The sequence below is a fragment of the Megalops cyprinoides genome, chromosome 5 (assembly GCF_013368585.1).
Source record: "Megalops cyprinoides isolate fMegCyp1 chromosome 5, fMegCyp1.pri, whole genome shotgun sequence".
Classification (NCBI taxonomy): domain Eukaryota; kingdom Metazoa; phylum Chordata; class Actinopteri; order Elopiformes; family Megalopidae; genus Megalops; species Megalops cyprinoides.
Window position 1 is genome coordinate 36,501,631 of NC_050587.1, and position 21,056 is coordinate 36,522,686.

General features: G+C 45.6%; 1 protein-coding gene across 1 annotated transcript in view; it reads left to right on the plus strand.

Annotated features, from left to right (window-relative positions):
- brinp1 (bone morphogenetic protein/retinoic acid inducible neural-specific 1) overlaps positions 1-21,056 on the plus strand; it is a 92,334-nt gene that overhangs the window by 67,465 nt on the left and 3,813 nt on the right. The window contains exons 6-7 of the mRNA XM_036528983.1: positions 15,445-15,681; positions 19,533-19,776. Coding sequence (XP_036384876.1) covers positions 15,445-15,681; positions 19,533-19,776 — 481 coding nt within the window. The remainder of the gene's footprint in view (positions 1-15,444; positions 15,682-19,532; positions 19,777-21,056) is intronic.

The following is a 21,056-nucleotide window of genomic DNA, read 5'->3' on the forward strand; positions in this document are numbered from 1 at the left end:
TAATTGTTGCATGAGGCATATAAAGACTTTTCACATTGAGTATTAGCATATTTCAGGCTGCCCTAGTGTGTATGTTGAGCACTGAGTTGTTGAGTGTTGGGGGTAGGGGTGTGGGTAGGAGGATTGACTGGCACTGATGGTGAAGTAATGATAAATCAGGGGTAGTGGTTGTTGCAGCTACTAGATGCACAATAAGTGAGCCCATCCTCAACCTATTGCTCAGTGAGCACCACCTACAAGGCTGCACTCCCAGCATATACATAAACATAAATACACATACATTATATACTGGTGCCTGATCAGGGGGATTCTGATTGGGACTTTCCAAGGCTGCATGCTAAAAACTCCAAACACATGTCCCAAGTGTCCAGACCCAGTCTTCTGTTAACCGTCCAGCTCAGAGTCCACTTTGTGTGGCTATTGCCTGTGCAACATACCCCAGTGTGTACAACACACTACACAATGCATGAGCCTTTTCCACCAAAAAGCACTTACCCTCAGCAAACAGTTGTACAGCATTTGTTTACTTCACCAGAAATAAAAAACAGCTCCAAAATCCACTGAAAGCAGTCACTGGAAAGCAAAAATAGTCATAAAAGATTTATTACAAATTTCCAGTTAAATGCTTTCATTGACTTGGGGGAAGACTTGGACTATATTAGTTCCTGTATGTATCTAAGTTACATAATTCACAGTGCATTGTGTCGGGTTCTGGCCCTATTCCAGGGAAAATAAAAACAGAGAGAGAGCAGGAGACAGGAGAGCTAATCTTTGGTCCCTATCTGCTGTGATTTGTGGTTCAACTACCTGTATTCCTAAGCATCTAAGCCTTTATATGGGGTTGTAAGTCAATGTGAATAAATTCTCTGGTCATGCTAGTGACCAGAGTATCATAATGTTTTTAGGGTAAGGGAAAAGGAAAAAAAAAACACACCACTCATAATAAGTCATGTTATCAAGGAAAAATGACTTCAGAGACAAGAGAATACCAAACAACAGAAGATACGGGGAAAAAAGGACATCTTCTCCATATGAAACATAGACAAATATTATGAGTCCTCAAAAACATAGCCTTGTCTGTTGCTCACCGCTCATTCTGTATGGCTCTGAAGGCCTTCTAGGCACATCCACTTTATTCATTGTGCATCCAGAGGTTGTACGTTATCTTTGACCCAGGGTGTACAGAAAGGGGTAAAAGACTCCATACCCCTACCATCTTCCATCATGCTACCGGTGCTGTGGACCACTGACAAGTGATGCAGGTCAGCACAGGTTTAGCCTGTCCCCTAGAAAGGAGTGCTGTTCACCACCCCCAGGTGCGTGATCCAGCACCCAGGCGGTGGGGGTTGCTGTGTGTATTTGGCTAGGCGTCTCTCTGGAGTTTACAGCCTGAAGGTCATGCATCAGCCTCTGAAATGACACTCCGTGGACCATCCGTGAAACAGTGTTGGGTAGTCATGGAGGGTAAGGAGTTGGGCTTGTGGCCCAGAGGCCATAGCTTTAATACCTTACTGGGGCACTGTGTTTGTGCTGTTGGGCATAGAGCTTAGCCTGGACTGCTTCAGTAAACATCGAGCTGCCTACATGGATAACATGTATAAACATAAGCTATGGAAGTTGCCCTGGACCAGAGGGTCAAATCTGTAATATACTGTAAGTATTAGAGAGGACTATATTTCAAGCCCCTATAGTGAGCCTGTCAGAGGCTGTGGAGGGGAAAAAGAGAAATGAATGGTACCTATTGTGATGCAACTGACAGAGAGAAGAGTGATTGGTCCAGCAAAGAAAAAGGCAGGGTTCAGTTCAGCCACCATTGGTTGGCTGACTAGTCCATCTTTATTCCTTTCTGATTTGGGCAAGGTCACTTTGAAGGAACGGTTGGGGCCATTAATAAAATTGGCTCCCGATTCGTAGCTCTGTTCGACTGCACGGAGGCCAGGCCATAAAATTGATGAAAGTCCAAAATAACAACAATTCAGTGATTAGAAAAATGCAAAAAACATAAAGGAGAGGATGAGGAATTACAGGGGAGCCGTACTCATTTTAATTACTTTATTTCATGTGAGGCACTTATAAAATATATATATATGTCAGGAGGAAGACAGACTGGGGGATTTTAAGATAATTACAAGCCTGTGCTGGCTTGTGTTGAGGCAGGTTTATTCTTTTCCACCCATTTGTGGGGACAGCACACCGGCCAATACGGCGGTATCTCAGGAAAGCACTCGCGATTCATTGGCATGGTGAACAACACCAAGCAAGGCCAGAGAAGGTAAAAAACCCATTAAATGGCCTTAATGGAGTTGGCCATCAAGTGAAAAAAATGAGAAAATATATGGAGGTCAGATTCACTTCATCGATCACGGATTCTCGTCCCGCTCTGCGGCGATGCATTCACTTGCGCGGCTGAAACCCCCCTAACGCGGGCTGACCGCCTGCGGTTTTGCGCTGTGGGTCTCCACTGTGCATCTGCCATGTGATTGGTGGATTGATATCAGGTGGAAGGCGTCCAGCTCTTTTTTTTTTGTTTTGTGGAACAGGAGCCGCAGTAAAACACGTCTTATTAACACAGAAGTGGTGCTTTTATAGTTTTACTGTTCTAGTGATTCACCGTATCCCTAGTCCTCTGGCTTTGACACGCTGCTGCTAATACTGCTTCCGGACGTAAACAAAAAAGCAACATGAAACAATCCCCCCTTTTATGTTTGGCGTATTAGAGCAAATAAAGAAGTGCTTGTAATGCCTTGTGATACTTTTGCTGCCGGTGCTTTAAAGATCTTTCAGAGTCTTCAATAGCGTGAGCACAAATGAACTAAATGGGACCTAGAGCCGGTGTCACAAAGCGATTAGCACTCTACCTCGTATGATCATTTAGCTTGTTTATCTCAGACAAGCTTAAGGTTTTTTGAAAACAAATCCCTGGGTGATCTGTTTAACAGGACATGCAGGAACGCACGGCCCGAATGCAAGGCCCGACCCCCTTCACCTGCCCGATTCATAAATGCCTGGCACATTCATCCCAAACACTTTCCCCCCAGGGTTTTTTTTTTTAATTTTCCCATTAAGATGCGCCGGGTGCATTTTTTTTCCCCGAGTGCCCTGCTTGCAGTAAGCTGCCCCTCGCTGAAAGAGATGGACTGCATCCATTCTCTCTCTCCTTCTCTCTCTTGCTTCCAGTTCAAGGGCAGGAGAGAGAAGGTCGCCGTGGAGATCGTTACCGCCGTTGCCGCCGCCTCGGCGTGCCACGCTGTGTGAGACTCCGCAGCCCAATCCCAATATTGTGTTATCTCTCGGGAGGGCACGGCGGGGGACCCGTCCCGAGCGCGGCGGGAGTCTAACAGCGAGTTAGTGGAGAGATGGATCATTGTTCAGGCAGTGCTTTTTCCCCGTGATGGGGTCAGGGGGAGAGGGGAGACGTGCCTGGCTGGGTATAAAGCTCCAGTCTCTGCAGAGAATACAGGGCTGGCAGTCTGGGACCACTCTGTGGAGAGGCTACAGTTTGCTGGTTTTTTGGATTTCACGCTGTCGTGTTGCCCTGTACGGTAACCATCCATGCAAGTAGGAAAAGCTGGAGTGTATTTGCACAGCAGCTTAGTGGCAAAATAAGACAATCTCTTCTCGTGTGGCTTCTCGCAGGTCTGGCGTTGCATTGGAAACAGGGGATTATCTTGCCTACCTGTAGGGCTGCATGCTCTTACCACAGCTACTACTTCGAATACTGATAAAAACAGAAATGAAAATTGTGATGAAACTGATGATGATGATGATGATGATGGCAATAGCAACAAAAACAACAACAGTAATAAGTACAATGACACCATGAACATGGAAACAGCACATTTCTATAATTGTATTCCCAGTCTTATATTACATTATTGTCAATTATCAGATATTCTTATCCAGAGTGCCTTACACAGGTTTTCAGTTTTACAATGTACCCATTTATACAGCTGGATATTTACTGAGGCAATTCTGGATTAAGAACCTTGTCCAAGGTTACAGCTGTAGTGCCCCAGCACGGAATCGAACCTGCAACCTTTTCGGGTACAAGCCCTGCTCCTTACCACTACACCACACTGCTGCGCACAACATATAAACATACAATATGTTTATGTATCTTATAACATCTTTCCTGGCATAAGACCCTAGTGATTACAGGCTAGAGAAAGATAGGTATGCTTATATCCTCGTTCATTTCCATAAGTATTTGACTGATGTCCACTTAACACATTAAACCTGACCCGGTGGGTAAATCTGATGTGGAAAGGTTTTTGCTGCAGAGAGTGAGTGACGTTTGGCAGGGCGTGAGCCGACCCCTGCTGCCTTGGTCTGACACAAATCAGTCCGCGGACAAACCTGACAGGTAAACATGCGAGCCGGCGGGAAGCCGACAGACACAGTGATTTACCTGGCCGTGACACTCAATGTCCCGTGAAACACAACAGCGCCGCTAGCGAAAGACGGCGCATCAAGCGAGCGCGTCCGACAACGCTGTTCCCCCTCAGACATCGTAATCTGTCGCATAAATAACCGCATTCTGTCTCTGAGCCATCCCATTTTTTTTTACAGAGTCTTTGAGATCTCACAGTATTGGAGGATAATATAACAATCAGCACTGCATGGTGAGATATTGCTCCGTTTCTTTTTTTTTTTTTACTCAGATTTAAATTACAGTGGTGTGCTGGAACCTGACTTCAAGGGGAACCACTTATCAAAGGAACTTTGAAGCATCGCCCTCTCTTTTCTTTTCCTGTGACTTAAATTGAAGCAATGTTAAAGTAATGGAAAACCCGAATTGCACTCCGTGCTTTTCTCTTGACAGCCTCGGAATGTGAACTGACGCAGAAATACATTTTGCGCACTGAGATTTATAAGTGCGCTGAATATCTTGCCAGGATTTTTTTTTTTTTTTTGGTGGAGCCAGGGGCTCTGGGAGCCTTTGAGACCCAGCTCAACACAGCGATTAATTCGCTAAGGATTGGAGGCAAATGGCAGGCTAAGGCAGCCTACTTCAGCCATTATACTTTTTTCTGTTCTTGTCAATATGATCGTCTTATAGTGCATGCTAGATATTGAAATAGCAGTTCAATTTGCACTGAACTTCTATGAGTTCTGTCGCTTTAGTGCCTCTACTGCTAACTAACTTAGCTGCCCTCAGTAGGATTTTACCTCTAGTTGATCTTACCTCTAACTGAGTCCAATCAGTGCGATCAGATATACTAAGGCACAATCTGACATTATTTACTTAGTCTGACATTATTTTGGGCTATACCTAAATGCAGGTGACACAAAACAGTTAATGTCAATAAACAATAGGCACACACCAGTAAGATCCAGAAAGCAGTGTGCAAATGAATAAGCTGTTGTTAAACGAGCTGATGGTTTATCGACTTCATTTACATAACAGGGTCCCAAATCCAATCCTGGACAGAGAGGGGTCAATGGGAGGTCAGAGGTCACTGCCAGCCCACAATGACCTCTGAAAAGCAAAATCAGTGTTATTTTCATTCTTCTTCTTTTTCCTCTTCTCTCCTCTCCTCCCTCCAGGAGGCACTGGCATATCTGGGGAGATTTATGAAAATGTTAGAATGGCTCGAGCCAACAGTATTCAAAGTGGTGAAGAGAAAATAAATTAAACAGACCCGCAGGCGATTCGTCTAGGACTTGATGGATTACGTGCTCATCATTCTATTTTCTCCCCTCCTCTCTCTTCAGTTCTTACCTGAAAACGGTAAACAAGCAAACAAATAAGTCCCGAGTATTCAGGTACTCCTCAGCAATGAATTGTGGAAGGAAAAATAAAAGCTTTGTATGGTCAGATCAGGTTCCTAAGTGTGCGGTGAATCATTGTCAGTTTTTTGTGAAATGTGTATTAGAAAAATTACTGAAATCATGTGTGAGTGAAAAAAAGAAGTGTCACAGCTAGCTAATATACACTTGATGTACACTATCACACACATGCGCGCGCGCACACATACACACACACTCATGGACAGACTTGCACAGTGTACACACACACACACACACACATTCACAGACATGCATTCACATGTATACACACACAGACAGGCACACATGCACACACACTGCCATCTTGGTTATATGCTGTCAGCACAGGCCATTGGTCTGCACAAGACCTTTGTCACCCATCTCTCTTATATTACATGGACCTGTAAGAGTTCCAGTGGCTGCAGGGAATGTGAATTATTATATGTATCAAATCTGTCGACGCTGGAAAGAAATGCAACTAAGCCGCTGATTTTCTCCCTTTAATGAAGCATGCCTGCATTTCACTTCAGATAATGCAGCATCATTTCATAGATTAATGAATTTAGCCCTTATTTCACCCCTGACCACTGCATCAGACTGTGGTAACCTGATGAAATCTCTGCTCACTGACCTGGGGTAAACTTTAAATTGGAAGCAGTCAATCAAGGGTATGTGTCTTCCAGGGGTAGCGGACCTATAAATCAGCAAGTTTTCTGTGCGGGTTGAGCCCTCCTTCCCAGTTGCCTCAGGACCGGAGGATAAAGCACTGCCATGGATCCAGCATCGTTTGCTTTCATTGATCAGGGCTTCAGTTTTCCTATGAGTAGCCACGTGTCTGACAGTGGTAATTTCAGCAAGGTCTCACCTCTTGTCTGCTGTCGTATCCCCAGGATTTTTGTCAAATATTTGGATATTTAACTCCGCCTGCAGACTGTCTGGTTTTCAGACATCACTTGCCAGTGGTAGAAAAGCTGTGCTTGCTAGGCCTTCACAAAGAAAGCAAAAAAAAAAAAAGTAAATAACACATTTTTTTCACCCACCCCACATTTGTCAGGGAGTAGGGGGAGAGGGTGATCTAATGCTCAGTAGGCATTCGAACCAAAACATCATTTCCATAGTTAGCTAAAATTCAGCCAAATGGTAGCCAAATGGTAGTCAATTGTTTCATAGGGGGTAACCAAAGCTAATTAGACTACCTTTAATTACCATAAGTAACCATGCAAGTCAACAAAAGTGAGCTGTTTCTACTTATCCTACCCTGTATTGGTGTATCTTGCAGGTGTCAAATTTCGCAGTTGTAATTCAATGGGAAGTGTTATTTTTAGCTGTTAATATGACATACCTGTGTTTTTATCACTCTTTCCACAGCTCTAATCCATTATTCCAGATAATCAGGAGCTTACTGTTCCTTTGAAAGGAGGCTGGATGGTATTGTCAGACACTAAAACACAGGGAAGGTGTTTGATTGACCATAGTAAACGTTACTGACTATAGTAAAAACAGTAAATCAGCCAGTGATTTCAACAACTGACCACTCTCCCAGAGGTTCATTTCTCAGTACTTTTAAGATGATTTTACCCATGAAATTAGAATTAATTTCTTGCTACACGCGGACAGTAACTGTAAGGCATAATACTTTTTTTTTTTATTTTTGACGACATACCTAGGAGCCCTTTTAGTGCTGTGGCGCACCACGATAATTCCACGTGGGTAGCTTTGATGGAAAAAGGGAAAATAAACTTAATAATGAAACGTTATCGCTGTGAAAATGTAACAGCCTCCTACAGTTAATTGTAAATTATTGATTGCTGACCACCTGAGCAGAACGATTTTCTGACACCCGAGTGCATACTGACCTGTGTTTGACACTCTCCTTATAGAATTAGTAATAATAATAACTAATAATAGTCATTGCACAATGTTGTTCTGTTCTGTTTTTAAACGCTCCTTGTTCAGGTGGCCTGTGCAATGAATGGCCAATGAAGGGAAGTGAAGGCCCAGAGTTACACCCACTGGTACGCACAGGCAGGTGTACGGCCTCCACCACCATGCTCTCCGGTCTTAGTTTTTGTTTTTTATTTTTAATTTTAATTTTTTTCCCGAATGTGTAATGGAGAGTCAATCGTGAGGATGATTGACGGAGGGAGTGCGGTTAACCCGGTTTGATTTGAGCGAAGCGGAGATGAAAACAGTGTGGGAGAGAGCTGTCAGAGCTTGCGTGAGGCCCTGTCCTGCCTAATCCAGTTTGCCCCCCAGTTTAACACGTGATTCCCCTATCAGCTTGCAAAGCACGTAAAACTTTCAGTGCCGGCTCCCCCCACCAGATCTCCAGCCTTAGCTACAGTGTTTGTGTGTGTTGTTGCCATGGATGCTGTATGTGATGCTCCTGATTGGCTCTTGCAGCTTTGTTTTTACAAAGCAAAGACTGTTTGATTGGCAGCATGTGTCAGGTTTGTGCTACTGAACAGGATGGGACTGAAAAGTTGGGCTGGTGTTAGCTGATAAAATTCAAGCCAAAAAAATCAAGATCAACCAAAGTTTCATGTAAAATGTAGGATTTCTTACTGAACAAAAGTAAGAACGTGGAGAAAGAATTTGATTGACAACATCGATTACTACTATTATTATTATTATTATTATTATTATTATTGCTGATGTTGTTGTTGTAGTAGCAGCGGTAACAGTAGTAGTCATCTTACCCCTTTTATGCTCTTCATCATCCTCATATTTATTATGCTTAAGCAGTAGTATGATGTTATTAATCACCATTATATCACTGAGTGCAAAAGACAGTGAGTATTGCGGTTATTACAGTGTTACAATTATGGGGGTAATTGTGATGATTATGATGATGGTTTTTTATCATTACCATTTGTTGTTAATAATAATCAGTATCAAGATGATCTGTATCTTTTGAAAAGACCTATAAGAACACAATTTGAGAGGTAGCACTTTAAACTCACTGCCACCTGCCTCTGAGTTCCTGAATGTCATCAGTTCTATGTGACGGTGGCCAGGTTTCAGCACCACGGACAGCTCATCTCCTGCCTCCTCTCCCGATTCAATCTGTCAGCTCGAGCAACATGCAATTTCTGCCTTGCCCTTTCCAGAGGCCGCCCTTAGCCTGAATGCCAGTGCAATTTATATGTGTAATGTTCTGCTTTTATGGTAATTACCCCCTCCCTCGCCCTGCTGGTCTGAAAGTCCATGTGAACCATTATGTTTTTCACCCCGTGTCTGTTCAGAGAACAAGATTTTGCAGATTGCTCACTGCCTATAAACCCAGGCGCCCACACACACACACACACACACACACACACACACACACACACACAGGCACACACACACACAGGCACACACACAAAATACTGTCACACACATATGGGCACACACAACCACACACACACACACACACACACACAAAATACTGTCACACACATATGGGCACACACAAACACACACACACACACACACACACACACACAAACACACACAAAATACTGTCACACACATATGGGCACAAACAACCACACACACACACACACACACACACACACACACACACACACAAACACACACACACACACACACACAAAATACTGTCACACACATATGGGCACACACAAACACACACACACACACACACACACACGCAAACACACACACACACACTAAAATGCTGCTATTAATTCCGGCAGCTTTTTGAAAAAAAAAAAAATAAATAAAAACACTAGCCAAGATTCAAGCACAAATTAGTCTCATGTGCATGTAGTTCCAACTGTATGTTCGCTTATAAAATGTGTTCTAATTGCAGTTCACTGGTGCCTGCAAGTAGACACTGTTATTTATGAGGCGGGACGTGTTGCTGAGAAAGAAGGTCATGCTAAAGCCACAGAAATGATGATAATGATAATGCTAGCATGGCTGCTAGCAGCACAGATATAATTTACAGGGTCTAATGAAACTCCCATGTGGAACGAGTCAAAGGGCGGGACCATGTGTGCATAGAAAATGGATCATGGAGACACTGGTACATTAAATCTGTTACTCACCCTATAAAACTGAAAATTTTCTTCAGAATTTATACAATCCAGATGTTCTTGGCGTTTCACCAACAAAACCGCCTTTCTTCTTTTTTTTTCCTTCGCTTATACACTTCACTTATAAGAAGCTCTGATAAAAGAAATACCTTGGAGAGGGTGAACCAATGCAAAATAACGTTAAATGTCCCTCTCATAAGAGCGAGGAGCTGATTGTCACCAGGGGAAGGCGGTTGCAGTTTGTCATTGAGTTTAATGCCGAGGGCAGTTTGTAATGATTTGCTTGTCTGGGCTCCGGTCTTCCTGTTCCTGTGTGTTTGCCTTCCATCTGCAAAGATGCAGGAAGTGTAAACATGGGGCAGGGCGCCTGCAGAAAGGCCGCCGCAGAGACGCGGCGCTCTCCGCTACGCAGTCGGACACCGGATCTCCAATTAACCGGGGAAATGGAAGGCATACCGCTGGAGCCGGCGTTCTGACACCAGCGGCCAACTCGACACCGCAGCAGGAAGGGGGGGGGGGGGGCGGAGACTGTCAGTCACTATCGTGACCACAGCTGGCTCTGTCTGTGAGACCTGTGGTGATATGTGTAGGGTGTAGGGTGTGTATGTGTGTGTGTGTGTGTGTGCCTGTGTGTGTGTGTGTGTGTGTGTGTGTGTGTGTGTATGGGTATGTGTGTGTGCCTGTGTGTATGTGACTGTATGTTTTCTGTTGTTTCAGTTTTAGACCACAGCTACCAGGCACTGTATATTGCATTACTTCAGTATAGTGCAGGGAGCCAAGACATCCTCAGCCCTCTGATAGGCTGTAGAACTTATCATTGGTCAGCAAGTGAACAGCGGGTCTCCAAGGAAACCCAGCAGGCTACTCAAAGATGTGTTTGGTGTAACATTAGGAGGTTTTGTTTAAAGAAAAAACCAAAAGCCAGATGAGTAATGGGGACACTGTATTGTAGGAGATACTTTTTATAATGACACCATAAGGCCACAGTGGTAATAAAATAACTTTCTTTGAATGGAAAATTTTTCCACAGTGCCCTGGTCAAAATGCTAAGCTTTCCCTCTTGATCCGGTTTGTTTTTTCATGGGTTAAATTTCCTTTACAAATAAAGCAGTGCTGTGCTAAGCGTTCTTGTGTAATGCCTGCCACACATCACCCATGCAGGGGCTGTGCATAGGTGGAGGTTGAGACGGGTTGCCCTCTGCCTGTCACACTTTTTAAGGTCCTTGGGAATGTGAATATATAAATTATTCTTGTCAGAACAGAAACACAAACACGAGGTCACTAATAATGTCAGGATGTAACCTCAACCAGCAGGGTTCGCCTGCGCCACTGCCTAAAGCTTCCTGAAGGGAACTGCAGTTTAGCAGTCAAGCCTAAAAAGCTCACCACCAAGGATTATCCATGCAGAATAGACCTAAATAGGCTCTGAGATTTTTAATGCCGCTGAAAAAAATAGCTGCACAGAAGCTCGGTAGGCTAAGGCTATTCAACTCCAGTCCAGCAAATTTTCCATTTCTCTCTAAACCATTAAGACTCTCAACACCGGGAAAGGGAGCTTGGTTGATTCAGTGGAGACAATCGTTAGACTAAGGTGGTTAAACTCCTGGCTGGAATAAAAGCCTGATTACACAGTAGTACTGGGGTTGAGCAGTTCAGCTGTACACTGTATTGTGTAAATGACTGAGGTAGAGAGTGGGGTTTGGCAACATCAACAGACTGCCAGCATCTCAAAAACTGGATTTACAGAATGAGACTGCAAGTTCAAATCCAGAGGAGGGCATGACTTTTCTATGCTTTTGTACTCTTAAACCTAAAAATTATAAGCAAAATTATAAGCATTGTAAATTATAAGCATTTTGTGTCTGAATGAGCAGTTTGCAAAGAAACGTATGGTTTTGAAAGAGTTAAGAATTGCCAATACTGCAGTGCATCCTGTCTTTATGCTCTATCCTCATCTACAGAGGACATTGAGCATCCTCACAAAGGAGGGAGAAAAAGGTTCCTCCGTTTTTTTTTTATGTGCCGGTAACCAAAACCCTGCCATAATTTAATGCCCCATTCAAGTAATGTACTTTATCGCATCAGTACGTTAAGTAATGATTATTTTGTGAATTTGCTGGCATGCAATGGATAATTAATACCGGGGCAAAATCAAAGCTTATGAGGCATGGCGCGGATTCACAACGCGTAGCGTTAGCAAAGGCTTCGGATGATCTCGGCGCGGGCCTTGTGCCCATTCATTACCACGTAAAAATAGAACCGGAGGGGGTGAGCCGGAGCGATATGGCATTTCAGGTGTCTGGAACGCGCTTCAGGTGTCTGGGACGCATTTTAGCATTCATGAAACTTTCAGTCCCGCGCAGCCTCTGACGTGAGCGGAATGCGTCGGCCCTGTGATGCGTGCGATTCCAGGGCTGCTGCGTTTTCTCCTCGCGGCATTTAGCGGGTGCCGGTGCTTTACAATGACTTACGCGCTTGTGATGCGGTGTAGTGTGTGTGGGAGGGTGTTAAATATTCGTCGCTGCGGTTTGAAAGTTTCCACATTTTCATTTGGAACGATTTATAAATAGGCTGTTAAACACTGTGAGATACATCCTTGTTTTACTGAATGGGAAGCAATCCAGTTGAAGACTATTTATGAGAACAATTTTTGTACTAATGTGGTTGTCACCGATAACACTGCCGTTGTATCAGATTTTGTCAAGGAAGTACAACCTTTCCAAGTACATACATTATATTAGTGGCATTTAGCAGACACTCTTATTCAGAGTGACTTACATTGTTTACAGTTTTTTTTTTTACAATGTTATCCATGTATACAGCTAGATATTTACTGAGAAAATTGTGGGTTAAATACCTTGCCCAAGTTCCCCAGCAGGGAATCGAACTGGCAGCCTTTCAGTTACGAGTAGCAGGACTCAACCACTGCGCTACACTGCCACCTACATCACAGCATAAGGAGCAGGGTCAGAAAAAGGTCCTCAATTTCTCTGAACTGTTCATTGCATCCCCTCCAGATCATTGCCTGTCACGTGACGAGAGAAAACCGTTTCCCCAAAAGAGCATCACTAAGAATGTGGCAGGATATCGATGGATGGTATTTTTTTTTCCTTATTTTGGTGAAAGTGTTTCCATGAAAGAGAGATGCACTGGGAAATTGCATCGATTTAGGAGACAGAGGGAAAAAAAGTGGGTGTCAGGACAGCTCTAAAAGGAGAAAAAACTGTAAGCATTTCTTAAAAAGGGAAGGCTTGTCCGGACCTTGCGCAAGCTCTGATGCAATGAATAAAGGATCTCGGGCTCGGGCCCGGTGTTATTGTGAACTGGGCTGCTGGCACTGCTACTGTCAGCGAGTAGCGTCGATCCGTGAACCCGCCATCTGGATTCTCCCCCAAATCACATTAAAGTTTCAGGCCCAGGAATACATCAAGCTAAATGAATATTGGCTCCGGGCGCCGCAGACAGCCTGATGGAGAAAAAAAAAAATAAATAAAAAAAACCCCTCCGCAATCCAACTCTTGTGGTCAGAAACGATCCGTCTCCCTCTGTTCTGTGGTGGCAACTTTTTGCCGATTACGATGACAGACGTGGCAGTAAATGGCGCGCTCCAAGAGACGGGGGCACGAGGGTAGCCTGTGCTCCGCGTTTCCGCGACTCGCCGATTTCCCCGGGAGCGCAGAGAGAGGCCGGGCACTCTAAAGACTGCACCCAGCGTGAACCCGAATGAAGGAGGCCCTTAACACGGCCCTGAGAGGTTCTGGAGCCAGTTTTAAAGAGGCGCTTACGTAACTCCATCCACGGGAGGCTCATCAGCTCCCATTTTAAATCCACTGTTTGTGCACTTGTTTGCTGTCACGTCGTCACCTTGGATCCAGTCCTTTCGGTTGGTTTAATGCAGACAGATAATCTGCCTCGGCATCTGCAGCGGTCAGCATCTGCACTGTTTAATTGCCCAGATGACAATGAGCATATGAAGTGTGCTTCGTTTCACTTAATAACATAAATAATAACAAATATTTAATTTAGATGTGATTAATGACTTGACATCATCTTTTGATTAGTTTGTTGCCGTACAAATATAATACATTATGAATATGCATCTGTTAAAATATGAGCTGAGAATTCGAAGTAATCAGAAATAAGTAAGTGAATCAACTGGAAGTTGATAAAGAGCTGAGCACATGTTGTCTTGAAAATATACATTTTAAACACCACTATGTCCACTTTATTCGTGGACTGCAGGAGGGTGTGATACCAGAGAGAACAGGGGGTACCGTAGGGAATGTAGCTCTCTAAAGATTGATTCCCTGTTACTGTTTTGGACTGAAGACACATTGTTCGGTCCGAGAGTGCCGGGTTACTCTTGCATAGGGCACTTTGAGCAAGACACGGACCTGATAAACACTAAATGGAGAAAATGCTCCGGCAATCTGAGAAGAGATCCTTTGCACAGCGTCCTCTCCCCGCTGAAATGGGTATCTTTCTGTCCCCCCTCTCTGTTTCTGCCAGCATTAGGAATACGGAGGCAGAGAACTATCCATCATCCTACACACATAGATGCCTCCATACACACACGCACACACGCACACACACACACACACACACACACACACAAACACAGTTGAACACACACCACATGTGCACACCCACACATCCAGAGGGGTGTACTCTCATAAAGAGACACACAACATAAACACGCACAGACACACAGACACGCACACACACACGCACACGCATGCGCACGCACACACACGAGTTGAATACACATCCACAGGGGTGCACACCTTAAACACACACAGACACACACACGCACAGACACACACACGCACAAACAGCGGCTCAGGATGCATCAAATAACTGTCGTGTTAAATAAACCAAAACACAAGAAGACAGGACACATCAATCACTGTTCAATGTCTCATTATACAAAGTATCCAAGGGAAAGGCAGCTGAAAGTCAGGTGAATCAGAGGCAAACTTTACCCACATTTTAACAAACTTAACAGTTTGTAAGTGCAGTCACTGAACTGTGTATGACTACCCTGCACTGCCTTGCTAATGAGGTCACAAATCATGCATCTTCCCAAGCGTTTTATTCAAGTGTGAAAATGATCATTTCACTTTAAATAAGGTCGTATGGATAGCTGTGTGGTGACATTGTTATGGAAAGGGTTTTTGTACCAAGAATGTTGCAAATTCAAGTCTGGTATGTAGCATTGCTGTTACACCCTTCTGTCTGAAACTTGTGCTGGAAGTCGCTTTGGATAAGAGCGTCTGCTAAAAGCATGTAATGTCATGTAATGTCATAAAATGTAATGTACAAAGGCAGCAGTGTAACATAGTGGTAAGGAGCAAGTCTCGTAACCGAAAGGTTGCTGGTTCGATTCCCCACTGAGGCACTGCTGCTGTACCCTTGGGGCAGGTAAATAGCCAGATATGAAAATGCATGACATGTAAAAACCATAACCTGTGTAAGTCACTAGGAGCGTCGGAAAAGAGACAATAATGTAATGTAATGGGTAACCTGTAAGGAGGATGATACGTCATTCCCCCTTTACAAGGACTTTTGGGAAGTGAGAAAGTAGTGCATTTGGCGTTTTTTCTAATTCGAACGTCCTTTTTTTTTCTTCTGGCAGGTCTGCAGGTCATTTTCCCGGAGTACCTCCAGGAGAAGTTCGTCCAGTCGGCCCTCAGCTACATCATGTGCAACGGCGAGGGGGAGTACGTGTGCCGCAACAACCAGTGCATCTGCCAGTGTGCCGAGGAGTTCCCACAATGCAACTGCCCCATCACGGACATCCAGATCATGGAGAACACGCTGCAGGGAATGGCTGAGTCCTGGGCCACCTCTTACAAGGACTTTGAGAACTCGGGTAAGAGGAAACCCCCCTGGGCAAGGGTCTCCCCGCTGATCCCAGATCAGTGGGAGACCTTGTGTAACTGGCAAAATGATAAAAAGGTTTTTTTTTTTTTTTCTTTTGAAGGTGAGGGCTTGGAAATGGGGGAGCAGGGGAGTGTGTGCTCAGGAGTTTAATCTTTGCCAGGCTGTGGGTCAGGTTAAAATAAGACTGGATTTATGAGCACAGTTGATGCACCTGTGGGCAAATAGTGGAAGGAAGCCACAAACATGCTCCGCCCCTTTGCTTCAGCCTCTACCTCGATAGAAGCCGCATAGAACAGGAACATTCTGATTGGAATAACTGTGGGTTGTGAATGTGCAGGACTGACTGACTGTTGTGTCTGACGGCAAGATGGTAGAAGATCAGTTATGATCAGATGGCAAATAAATGCTGGGCCTGTTATTGGCACGCTTACAACGATCCATTCTCATGTATACCATCGAATACTGCATAATTCAATCTGTTCTGCTTAACTATGACAAACAGTCATTTAATTGTATGTCTACATTATAAGCTGGGAATTCAAACAATATGATCTTATTCGAAAAATGCCATCATTTTACGTGACTCCCCTTCCACAGAGTAGTCCACATAAAGCTTGAATGTTAAACTCTGCGAGCCAATCTGCAATAAAGTGGGCATGAATTATTCAGCAGCCTTCGAACGCCTTCTGTTTGAGAGCGAGGCTCTCGCAGTAAATTGCCACAGTCGATTCTCTCTCTCTGCCGGGTTTCACAAAGCGTGCCACCGGCTAAAAGCGTCAGGCTTTTTTTCCAGCTCATTGTCACAAGTGAGAATGCGCAAGCCGAGCATCTGAGCACACAAATACACAGGCACACTCGCTCACGCACACACGCACACACACAGACTGACACACACACACACACAGAGACTGACATGCACGTGCATATACACATGCACACAGAGAGACTGACATGCATGTGCATCCACACACGCCTAACACACACACACACACACACACAAACATGCTGACTGACACACGCATAGGCTGCCATGCACGAGCATCCACACACACCTAGCACACACACACACACACACACACACACACAAACAGACACACAGACTTACATGCACATGCATCCATACGCACACACACCCAACACACATGCAGATACACACACACAGACTGATATGCACATGCATCCACACACACACACCTAGGACACACACGCAATCACTGAAGCTGTTAATGAATACAGTACATTAATCCAGATGTTAGAATTTATCTATAAATCAAAACGGTATTTCTTAAAAAAAATTTAAGTGAAACTAGGTTTGCTTTTACAGAACCAGTTTGACTGCTTCAGCTCACCAACCACAGCAATCATGCAGACCTGTTCATGGTGTTACACATTGTATATGCTGAGATAAGATGCATTCATGGTCTGCTAAATTAGCTTTCTACTTTCAGCAGCAATTCATCACCTCATTCTGGAAGACAAGATAACAATCTGGCTTTTCTGTTCGCCATATGCATGCAACGATATTACCTGACCGTTCTCCCGTCTTTATCTGCTATGATCGGAATACAGAAACGCAAAAAAGGAGGTTTCTCTCCTGAGGAAAGTCTCAATATCTGCCTGACATGCCTGGTCCCTTATATATTATTAACATTTAATAAAAGGCCTAAATAAAAACTGCCGGTTATATATAACAGAGGACACACAAATTGAGTTGAAGTTCCTCAAGGTCACAGAAATATTTCTGCCACGAGACAATTTCAACATCGACTGGCTTCCCAGTAAACCTCAGCACTGTTTTATGGCTGCGAGAGAGAGAGAGAGAGCTGAAGGGAGGATGGAATTGGATATTTGAAAATGATCTCATGGCTATTGCAGAAATACCGTAAACAGAGGGGGGATCAGCACTGTATTGATGGAATTCAATTTAATAATTGTCATTGGAAATGTAAAGTGATTGCTGTGTGTGTGTGTGTGTGTGTGTGTGTGTTTGTGTGTGCCCATATGTGTGTGACAGTATTTTATGTGTGTGTGTGTGTGTGTGTGTGTGTGTGTGTGAGTGCATTCATACTATGGATATATGTCTGTACTTGTGCATGTATGTGTATATGAGTGTGGGTATAGATATTAGCATAAATGTGTCTATGTGTGTGTTGCTGTGTTAATGTTCAGTACTACATAAGAATATAAGTGTGTGTGTGTTTGAGTGCATGTTTGTGTGTGTGTGTGTGTGTGTGTGTGTGTGTGTGTGTGCACGTGCGCAATGCAAGGGATTAATTGGATATTGAATTGACTGATGTGGCCTGGTGGGAATTATTGACATTCAGTGAGAGGGAATTGACTTGAGGTGGGGCAAGGAACTAAGAGAAGTAATTGACTCCCAAGATCTGCCTGCAGATGGAAAAGAGCCATGTTTTGTACTCGGTGCTCCATCATAAAGCAGCCATAAAACATGAACAACACCTTCACAAGTACGACGTTTCTGCATTAGAAAGCATTCATAACCAAGCACAGTCATTCGTTGGCAGCTGCTGTGGAGAGACAAAATATACTTTCGCACGCAATCTGCCTTTTTTTAAAATAACTTGTCCCGTATCACTCTGCATAAACTCTCCTAAAGTGGTAGATTGCTAATGAATGCTTAATAACGTTGTTCAAAAGCTCATGAAGGCATTATCTGTGCTTAATGCATCTTCACTGGATGGGACGTGTGACCTGATGGATGCTGTCTGCAAGCCTGTGTGTTTTGTTGGGGGTAGAAGCCTGATTTCTGTGGCATTAAACTGCATGTTGTACAAGCACACTGGCTGGATAGAGCACAGGCCTGTGGCATGGCACTTAACCCCAGTCCCGTCTCTTTAATGCTGAGTACCAGGCAGAGAGGCAATGGGTAACTCTTTGAAAGTCTTTGATGTGGCTTAGATGGGGACTGAGCCCGTAACTACCTGCAGTGAGTTCAGACACTCTGAACGCAAGTCCACTGAACCAGCAAAAGTGTGACCTTTTAAACAGAGTGCTCTCTCTTTCTTCTCTCTGTCTCTCCATTCCTTGTCCTCTTTCTGTCACTCCCTCTTCCTCCACCCCGTCACTCTCTCATTCTCGGTGTCTCTCCACCCCTCCCTCTCCCTAACTGTCATCCTCCTTTTTTTGCCCCCCCCCCTGTTTTTCTCCCTCCTCTCTCTCTTTCTCCTCCTTTCCCTCTCTCTCCCTCCCCCCTGTCACTCTCTTTCTTGGTCTCCCTCGACCCTTTCCTCTCTATTTCCCATCCTCCTTCCTCTGCCCCCCCCCCCCCCCCCCCCACACATTTTCTCCTCCATCGCTCTTTTCCACCCTCTTTCTCTCCCTCCCTCTCTCCCTCCATTTTGCCGCTCTCTGATTTTCGGTGTCTCTCCACCCCTCCCTCTCCCTATCACTCACCCTCCTTTCTCTACTCTTGTTTTTCTCCCCTATCCCCCCCCCCCTCCTCTCCCTCCCTCTCTCCCCCTCCCGTCTCTGACTCTCATTCTTGGCTTCTCTTCACTCCTCTCCCTCCCTCCCTGTCACCCTCCATCCCCTGTCTCTCCCCCCTGTTTTCCTCCCCATCTCTCTCTCTTTCTCCCCCCTCCCTCTCCTCCCCTCTCTCCCTCTTCCTCCCTCCCTCTCTCCCTCCCTCTCTCCCTCTCTCCCTCTCCCTCCCTCCCTCTCTCCCTCCCTCTCCCTCTCTCCCTCTCTCTCCCTCCCTCTCTCCTTCCCTCTCCCTCCCTCCCTCTCTCCCTCCCTCTCCCTCTCTCCCTCTCCCTCCCTCTCTCCCTCTCCCTCCCTCTCTCCCTCTCTCCTTCTCCCTCCCTCCCTCCCTCTCCTCAGACGAGTTCAAGTCGTTCCTGAAGAGGCTGCCTTCGACCCACTTCCTGCCGGTGAGCAGCGTGCACTTGCTGTGGGGCAGCGACTGGGACCTGCAGGCTCGCTACCGGCTGCTGCAGAGCTCCCTGGAGGTGCAGAGGCAGAAGATGCAGCGCACCGCACGCAAGCTCTTCAGCCTCAGCATCCGCTGCCACCACAACCCCAACCACCAGATGCCCAGAGAGAGGTGGGGCTCCCGCGCGGCGCGGTGCGGCCTGGCTGGCGCGAGCTGGGATATTAATGCCAAGTTATTCTGGATTCCACTAGAAACACCAAAGCCCATTTCGCTGGTAGCCAATCTATGAGTTAGGCGCTGCCGTTGGGCACCTACTGGCTGGATAATGTGTTGCAAGTCTCACTAGTGTGGCCTGGCTGGTGCCGGCCGGGATGTTAACGCCAAGTTATTCTGGGTTCCACTAGAAACACCAAAACCCATTTCGCTGGTAGCCAATCTACGAGTTAGGCGCTGTCACTGGGCATCTACTGTCTGGATAATGTGTTGCAAGTCTCATCAGGGCCAACAAGATGATTGTTTTTTGTTTGCCAGTAACCACCCCAGAGCTGTTGATGACAGATTCATTTGATTGTTAGCAAATCTGTGAAGGTAGTAAGGGATGGATACAGGCACAGGCTACTGGTCAACTAGACAATTTCGTATCACTCAGAGCTCACCCTGTAATAAGGTGGAGGGAGTCATGTGCCTGCCCTTTCAAGTGAAATTAAGGCACCGCTTGCTATGAAGTGCTGCCAAAGCTTCGGCGCTCGAAACTGGTGTACCGCCAATACAGGCAGGAAAATACAGGCAGTCTCAGGGTTAGTGCCTGTAAGAGGGAGACACTGAGGGAAGCAGGCAGCCTAAGTGAGCAAAGGCCGTCCTCAGGAGTGCAAGCCGCGGAGACTCGTGGCAACGGTACTGGCGGAGCGCGGCAATCAAGCGCTGAGGATGAGAGCCAGAGAGAGGAGCTGGTCCCATCTGCGGAGAGCCGGGGCGGTTAAAAATGGCACACGCGGCTACCAGCCACAGCAGGTGTGCAGCCTGGCACCCGGTCCCATTGCTCGACATTAGCGGGGCCCTTCTGCGTCCCGGGTGTTCAGCTCTCTGCCTGGAAGCCGTGTGAGAGAGGAGCCGGTTTAAGCTACAGCCAGCCACTCTCGGGCTGCAGGGACCCTGGTCTCTAATTATAACGAGCCAGGAGCAATCCACCCCCCCACCCCGCACCTCTGCAAACGGAGAGGCGGGGAGCCAGAAACCGTGAAACGCTCCGTCTGGGGTTGGACGGGCCTCGGTATCGCCTCCGGGCTGGGTCCAAGCCGCTGCTGCTGCTCCTGTGAACCACAGCGGAACGTGACCGAACGGGAATCGCAGTGCCCTGAACGTCGGTGATAATTTGGCCCCGTGTAACAGGAAATGACCTGGGGAAGTAAGTGGCAGGCGTGCACTTAAGGTGACACAGTTCGGATGTTCCTGCAGTTTTAATATCTTTTCTC